General features: G+C 29.8%; 1 protein-coding gene across 1 annotated transcript in view; it reads left to right on the top strand.

The window, feature by feature from the left end:
- The first annotated feature begins 1,679 nt into the window (after window positions 1-1,679).
- Window positions 1,680-9,082, top strand: part of LOC140452352 (uncharacterized) — a 328,430-nt gene continuing 321,027 nt past the window's right edge. Inside the window, exon 1 of the mRNA XM_072546556.1 lies at window positions 1,680-2,387. Within this exon, the coding sequence (XP_072402657.1) occupies window positions 2,096-2,387 (292 nt within the window). The 5' untranslated portion in view covers window positions 1,680-2,095. The remainder of the gene's footprint in view (window positions 2,388-9,082) is intronic.

Raw genomic sequence — 9,082 nt, 5'->3', positions numbered from 1 at the left:
TTAACGTCATAAATCCGTTACTTTTAAATCGGTAATAGTCGTAGCCATTTTTTCACAGAATATATTTAAATATCCCACTTCTGACACCAATGTAATCTTTATTTTAATTTATTTACAGCCTTCTAACACTTATTTTAATTTATTTACAGTCTTCTAATACTAACACTAAAAACACAGTCAATTTATAACATTTATTTACTAAACCTTACAAATTTATATTATCGACTGACTTCTTCAATATAATTTTTCTTTATATATATATATATATATATATATATATATATATATATATATATATATATATTTTGCGAAACTCCTTAGAACTTTATCGTCGCCACTAAAACACCTACGGTCGGACACGTGCATACTCGAATAGTCGAGTATTTTCTATCAGCGACTTAGCGAGGCATTAGAGGAAGGAGGCACCTTGGCTGTTTAGGGTTAGAGTTCACACAATGAACAGCACAATACCTGGTAAGCAAATATGGGAATCAAGATCGATAAAAAAGAGAAGAAGAGGAAGATCTAAAGGTACTTGGAATAATGCGGTTGCAAAGGTATTGAAGCAGAGCGACAAAACATGCATGAAGCGAAATAAATAGCGAAAAACAGGAAGGACTAGTAAATTTTTGTAAAGTCCATATAAATATAAACAGTTTATACTCCTAGACCTTACGGGTCCAAAAGGGGATTTGAATATATTTGACATTTTTTTGGACACCCCTGTATATTACCGAAACAATTTTAAAATATATTTCTACAAGACACAAAAGATAAAACTATTTTTAAATCGCACAGTATAACCGTAAACTTTCATGTCGAAAAACTTGAATAACCCTGTATATATATCTTACCCCTTTCGTTAACGAAACGTTTATCTGTTAGTCAAATATGTTTGCTTGAACTCTACACAAAAAATTATAATAACTCTGATTAGATTTGCTATGTTTATGTTTCCTGGGGTATTTACTTTACATACATATCACAAGATATTGTTGAAGTTCTTATTGAGTTTTATTTAGTAGCATAATCCACAAATAAAACTTTTTTCACTTGTTCACATTTACATGTTTTATTGACTTTGTTTTTTGTATATCTGTACTTCTGTACTCATCTTTTTTTTTATCAAGCAGATGGATTGTTTTGTTAGTGTTCCATTTTTTATTTTTTTATAACAACTATTTATAGTTATTGTTTACCCTACGTAATTAAGACATAAGTGATTCTGGTTTTAAACAATCCATGTAATCTATACATTTTATCGTAGTTTTAATTAGAACAAAAAATTTTTAAGCATCATTCATATTTACTTATTTAAAAGAGATCAGAGTAGCGTAATATCATATTATAGATATAAATTGAGTTATTAAATTAATTTTTCTATAAATAGTGTGTTACTGACACAGCAATTATTGATCTATTGTTATTAGTATTATATTATTTGTATTTTATAATTTATACAATACATTTTTTGCTATTAAAATGCACGTAAGTATTTAAGTAGACTGAAAGTGGACGTGAGATTTTGCACACAGTTTATATCATTAATTCGCTGTTTCGCAGAAGGACAATTTGACGCTATAATTCCTATGAAATTGGTTTCTGCTGTGCGTATTAAGCAGGAATAGGTATGGTGTAGAAGTGGGGCAGAAAATATTTAAGAAAGTCCCCGATTTTTTTTAAGTGTGGTAGTCGATGAAGTTTTGTATTTTCTGCCGGGATGTAAGACTTAAGATTGAGTACATTTGAAAGGCGGGCGTCTAGACGTTGCGATCGGCAGGCAGAATAGCAGGAAAACAAGACAAATCCTAAAGATCAAGCGTCATCGGGTTTAGACCGGCATACAGCATGCGACCGCATGGGCATAAAGAGATCGCAGTGATCGCACCCGTATCGTATCGGCTAATAGACACAGACACGGTGAGTTCGGTATTTTTAGTTAGTCTGTTCGCGACCGGCGAAGAAGTAGCGCGTGTGTAATAATAGAGAGTTATGGTGATAACGTCAACGTGTGTTGTGACGGTGTTTAAGATCAACGGTCGACACCGGAGTCGACAACGCCAGTGAGCAAGCAGTGCGACACTATGTCCCAGTCATGGTGAAAACGTTTCTGGGACTGTTAGCTGCTTCAATTTGTGGTCTCGTATACGCTGCTCCATTAGCTGACTCTTGCAATAATCTGACCCCTTTTCGAACAGATAGCACAACCCCTACTTCTTCAGAAGAGTCATTGCTAGAGGATCCAGCAGCACGCAACGAAAGGAGCACAAATCTCTCTCACGTCACTGGTACCGCCAGAAAAATACAAATGTTTATCAAGAATCGACATTTACAAATTCTTCCTGACGGAACAGTCAACGGCACCACTGACGACACTAGTGCTTATTGTAAGTCCCAATTTTTTATCAACCCCTAGTTGGTAATTCTATTTACACAAACACCAAATTCACCACCTCTAAACAGTACAATTTTTTATTTGAATGTACATAACCTATCAACTACTAAACAATTATTAAATGAAGAAACAAGCGTCATTCTTTATTAAAATAAATTATTTACATAGTTCTTTTAGTTTTTGATTGAAATCTATTGCTTCTGCAATTAATTCAATATATTGTTATTAACAATGATTTCAAACTTATATTCTCAAAAGTGCGCTATTATTCCATCGAACGTTTATTGACAATAAGACTATTCTTAATTTATTTTCCCAATATATCATCCCTGCATGTCTTCCTCAATTGCTAATCCAATTAGTCAAACACAAAATTCGCCACCTCTAAACATTACATAATAAATTTTTTACTTCAACCTGTATGACCCCGCGTAAACTTCCAAACATTTATTAGCTGGGGACACAAATAGTAGTTCATGAATTAAAAGCATTTAAATGTTTTTTCGTATTTGATTATGTTTAAAAGTAGAAATGCTTTTATCGAATCCAGTATTTATTACCAAAAAGATTGCTTATAATTTATTGCGTGTATCATCCCTACGTAAGTTACCCTTAGTGAATAAATATAAATTTAATACTTCTAACCGCTATATAAAGTTTTTCATCTATTTAAACATATATTTAAATTTGAATCCATAAAGAGTTTGTTAACATAAATTGCCAGAAAGATTAAAATTGTAAAAACTTAAAAACCTTTAATCTTTTGACGAATACTTTTTGAAGTTTTTTCTGATTTATTTTAAAATATCTTTTATTGACATAAGCATTAATATATATATATATATATATATATATATATATATATATATATATATATATATATATATATATATATATATATGCTTTCTGTGGTTTTCCGGGTTTGACTCCGCGTTGAATAATTTTGGTTTTGAGAAAAACCATTATTTTGACGACGTTTCGGCAAGGAGACAAACACAGAAAGCACATATAACTCCCGAAATTTCAAGTTTAACATATACTTACACCTACATATATTTAAGCACGTCTGAAGAGAAGATAACATGTGATTCTAAATTGCAATCACATGCTGGCATTAAATAAATTCCAAATACAGAAATTGGCAAGGCGTTGCGGTTTGGAGGTATCAGCTGCCCAATACAAATCAAAGGTGCAGAAAAGGTCTAAAAGATTTATTTTGTACAATATATATATATATATATATATATATATATATATATATATATATATATATATATATATATATTATATATTATAACAGCACTACAGGTCGTAGAGGCCTTTGGCTTCGATACTCTTGACTAGTTTATCACACTTCTTCCGGTCCTTCACTTGTTCTCTCCAGTCTCTTGTTCCCATTTCCTCGTCAGTACGGACGGCATTAAACCAATTCGTTCGTGGTATCCCTCTTCATTTCTTCCCTGGCTTGCAGACATCTTAAGGTTCTTTTCTTTTGGCATTCGTAAAACATGTCCCAACCATCTAATTCTTCGTTCCCCGATTTTCTGTGTTATTTTGTGAGTCTTTTACATCTCCATTAGCTCCTGTTCTTTTTTTCCATTCCCCGTTAGCCTCCTTTATACCAATACAAACTTTTCCCAAGATTTTCCTCTCCCAAATCTCTAACATTTTTTCTTCTTTCTGATTCATTGTCCAAGTTTCACATGCATACAACACCGTTCGTCTCACTACTGTTTCACAAGTTCAAATCTTGGCTGCCCTGGACACGTTTGTTCCATTCAACACTGCATTCAATAATCAGACTGCATCCTTTTCTTGCATTGTTAGGTCATTGTTTATGTAAATGCGATCGTGGTTTTTTTAACTTGCTCTTGTTTTTCAATATCTATGCTTTTTCTAGCATTGTTAATATTTTTAAAACGCCGAGATTCTCCCCAATATTTATGGCATTTCTTAATTTCTCTGTTACTTGTTCGTCTTTTATGTTTCTATAGTTGATTGTGTTCATTTTTAATCCTGATATTATCAGGTTTTTCTTCTTACTGTATTTCTCTATACGTTCGATTCTTTCCTGTAGTTGCTTTACTTCTTTTCTTTTCAAGTTCTGATTTTTTTGCCTCATTTACATTAATTGTTTATTGTTTTTGGCTTTTCTTTTATCGCCTTTATCTTCTTTTTCAACTCAATCATTCACTCCTGGAGAAGGCCTCATCCAAGTTTCTCCATTGATATATGTCATGAGCTTTACGTTTCCATTATCTTCCAGCTATGATTCGGATATCGTCTAAATATTTTTTTTAGTTAGCTTGCCTCTACCTTTTTTTCATTTGTCTTGGTCTCTATTCTTTTACTCGACGTGCCCGTCTATTTTCAGATTTTCTTGCTCCGAGAACCAATGTCACAGTTTAGTCAACTCTACTACATCTCTTATTTTGGTTATGTTTCTGATCTCTTCGTTTCTGATTGTGTATCTCAGTAAAATTGTAGAATTGCTTTCTCCATGATTCTCTGTGATGTTCTAAGTCTTCTCGCATAATAAGTAAGTAAGTGCCACGGTCTCTAATCAGTGTGTACAAAGGCAAAAATAAAAATATTGTAATATTTAGCTTGCAAGTTTATAGGAATCTCATTATTCAATACGTAAAAAATTGTTCTACTATTCTAAAGGAAAAAGAGTTTGTGTGTTTAAGGTTGCGAATTGTTTTAGAACTTTCCGGCATTCAATAACTGAGTTCTCACCAAAGTCCTGGTACTGGTCGATGTCCTACACGGTCATTTAAATCCAAACAAATTAAGACGTATTCCGATCTGTTTCGTTATTTTATATGTATATATTATGCAAAAAATTACATATATGTATATATATATATATATATATATATATATATATATATATATATATATATATATATATATTAGCAAAATAAATATTTCAGAAAAGTTCCCTGCACTTTAGATTTCTGTGGAGCTGCCTACGCCTCGAAAATAAAACCCTTTGTCAGTATCTGCATTTCAAATTTGTTTAAAACCATGTAATCTGATGCCGTTCAACGAAATCAATCTTACTTGTTGTTTTCTATCGATTGTGGTAGTCGTAATTTTGTGTAAAGCAAAAAAGGAGAATGAACAGACAACAAGAAATGTTAACTACCAAGAAGGTGCTTGTTTATCTGTCGTATATATTTGGGAGATATTAGTTACTACAGTTGGAAACTATGGAAAATTAGAGTGGAGGAAAGAGGAAAGATAGGAATATGTAAAAAAAGTCTTCAATAACATAAGCCTAAATTCGCTTGAATGAAGTTAAATATTAAATAAAAAGAAAGATTCCCTTCCGTACTCATACGAAGTGCCGCAGTGATTTTAATAACGACTCGATTTACAGCGAGCAAGGACATGTTTATAGCAAAATGGTGGACAAACAATTTAGGTGAGGAAAATAAGCAAAAAAGTAGCCTGTTTGAGATACTGAACCGACCAGGCAAGAGACAGTTGTTTTGAGAAGTATTTACTTCTGTAACAAAAACCTATATGTTTCCTGCAGTTGATTTTTTGGACATAGTTATTAACAAATTAATGTCAAAAAACGGTAAATTTAAAGTCATATAATAACCTTTAAAATGGCGTTTTGTTTAATGTTTTGATCCTTATTTCTTGCTTAGAAAGTTACAAAATAAGCCAGAAATTTTAGTTTTTTATAAACTTTTTTAAAAATTAAATTAGAACCTTCATATTACACATAATGTTGGGTATTGCCGTGCTTAAAACATAATAAAAATCTCAAAGCGATCGGTCTAATCGTTTAAAAGTTATTTTATTTGTTTATCCAAAATTAGTCAAGTCAAAAATGATGAAGTTATAGTAGTCAATAATTCTACGGATATCTTATGAATGAAGAAAGATCATTCTATCAACTTTATTAAAAAAAGTAAAGAAAAATAATTTTAAATAGTTCAAAAACATATCAACTTTTTGCTTATAAACATTTACACTAAAACTTTTTAACTGTTGCCTACAGAAAATTATTTTTTTAAATTTGGAAAGCTTGCATTTTTCTACAAATTTAAAAAAAGAAAAAGTTGTCATAGGATAATTTGGGGCGACGTTAGTTTTTTTTTTAATTAAAGCAGTTTGCAGTTGTTTATAATAATTAAGAGATCTTATTAGCATATTTGAAACAACATTCTTTAAAATTTTAATGTGCAAAATTCAAAAAAATGGAATCGTCCACAAAACATCAAAATGTGGTCCTAAAAATCGGCCGGCTTTGAAACTCGTGGTACCGGGGGAAGTGGAAGGAGCTGTTAATTGTATCTCTGGTTCTTGTTTATGGATTTCGACGTTTCTTTTTTTAATTTGTATGTACGTTTTGCGTATATTACCAATATGTATTATTTAAATGAATAAATTGTTAAATAAACCATCTAATTTGTTTAAACAATTTTTTTTCAATTTTTTATTTTTTTTTGTATTATTTGAGCTAATTTTTATTGTAAAACATAAACATTTATGAGTTATATATACTTCTTTAATAACCGTCGTACATAATTTATTTATTTTAGATTTTATAAGAAAAACAAATCTATTGCTTTGGAAATAAATAATCTCAAATAACCTAGGTTCTATTTCTTGCTAAACATGCTAGGCGGGAGGCTTTTGTCGAATAAGGTCGATTTAATACCCCACATGTTGAAACTTGTTTTAATCGATATATTTATTATGATGCCAATATGCTATGTTAAAAAGTTTACCAAAAATTTTCTATTTATTGGCTTTTTCACTTCGAAATCACTTTTTCTTAATAATTTGGGTTATTTTAAGATAACAGTCATTCTTTGAGTTTTTTTAGTAAAACGCTTTCTTTGAGCGTAAATGCCAAATAACCAACTAAAATAGACGAAAAACCTATTTTAGCGTTTTTCGAGGTCATTTTTTAATAGGTTGGACATCAAATTAAAAAAAAAAAAAAAAACAAAAATATGAGATGAAAGCTTAAGTCAAGTAGATTAAAAATGCGTTTAAATTATTATAAACGAAAGAATAACTTGGATTCAATTAAAAATGAAATGTTTTATTTGTTGAAAAATTGTTATAAATAAACAGCTTCCCGTGGTAAACTTTGGATAAACTTTTTACTGTAATGTTGTAGCATGTTATTATTTCGATTAAAATAAGATTCAGCTTGTGGGTAAGAAATAAACAATACGTTTCGAACGTTAAAATGTAGACGTTCGTCAAGTCTATATATCCCGAAACGCAACGGTATATCAATTTTTTATGAATGTTTTAAGCTTACTTATGCCATATAAAATTAAAATGGATTTGCGCATTTTGAAACTAATGGACTTAAGCTTTTACCTCATATTTTTTATTTTCTAAATTCGATGTTGAAAAATGGCATTGAAAAAACGTTAAAATTTGCTTTTTTTAGCATTTTTAATTGTTTATTTGCATTTTACGTTTAAAGTATTTTACGAAAAAACACACAAGAATAACTTTCGTCTTCGAATAACTCGAAGTACTCGAGTAATTCGAGTAATTTCGAATCAAAAAACATTTTTGTATAATTTGTTTAAAAATTGTTGAATAAATAAATAAATAGGTTGCTATACAATATTCCATTGAGAAAATTTTTCCATTAGGAAAAATCTCAAATTTCTATACTATACCAATACTATGTTTAGAAATAATTGAATAAGCAATATAATTTGTTTTTTTTCATTACATTTATTATAAATAAATTATTTACGACGTTTATTGAAGAATTATATATTAAGCATAAATATTTATGTTTCAGAATATAATTTTTATGGTTCAAATAAACCTAAATATAGATTTATTTGGACAAATAGTACTAAACAAAAATATTAATTGAACATAAAATTGTTTAAACAAATTAGATGGTTTATTTAACAATTTATTTATTTAAATAATACATATTCGTAATGTACGCAAAAAGTTCATACAAATTAGAAAAAGAAATGTTGAAATCCATACACAAGAGCGAGAAATACAGTTAACACCACCTTCCCCATCCACCCTCCATCAGTCCCGCGAGTTTTAAAGCCGGTCGATTTTTAGGACCACATTTTGAAGTTTTGTTGACAATTTCATTAAAAGGCAATCTTTTTCAAATTTTGCATATCAAAACTTTAAAGTATGTTGTTTCAAATTGACGCTAATTAGATCTCATAATTGTTATAAACAAAGCTGCTGTCAATTAATAAAAACGGGACTAACTTCGTCCTAAAAGACAACTGTTTTCTTTTTTTTTAATTTGTAGAAAAATGCAAGCTTTACAAATATGAAAAAAATATTTTCCTGCAGGCAATAGTTATAAAGATATTGTAATTGTTTTTACAATATCTTTTATAATTTTACAATATACATTTTAAAGGTTTTTATATGACTAAGTTTATTACTCTTAAATTTGTTTCAAATGTTTTAAATTTACCGTTTTTTGACCTTAATTTGTTAATAACTAATTAAGTCCAAAAAATCGGTTGCAGGAAATGCAGTTGATGCAACTGTCGTTTGTCTGGCCGGTTCAGTGTCACGAAAAAACGTTATTTCCCTAGTCTAATCGTTATAATGCTTATCTGTTTTAATTTATGTTATATTAAATTGTTGCATAATTAACGAAATTTTTTAATTGGAATGAAAACGACCTGATTATATTCAATTCTT

Source organism: Diabrotica undecimpunctata, chromosome 10, assembly GCF_040954645.1.
Source record: "Diabrotica undecimpunctata isolate CICGRU chromosome 10, icDiaUnde3, whole genome shotgun sequence".
Classification (NCBI taxonomy): Eukaryota; Metazoa; Arthropoda; class Insecta; order Coleoptera; family Chrysomelidae; genus Diabrotica; species Diabrotica undecimpunctata.
This window is presented reverse-complemented; position numbering and strand designations above follow the sequence as displayed.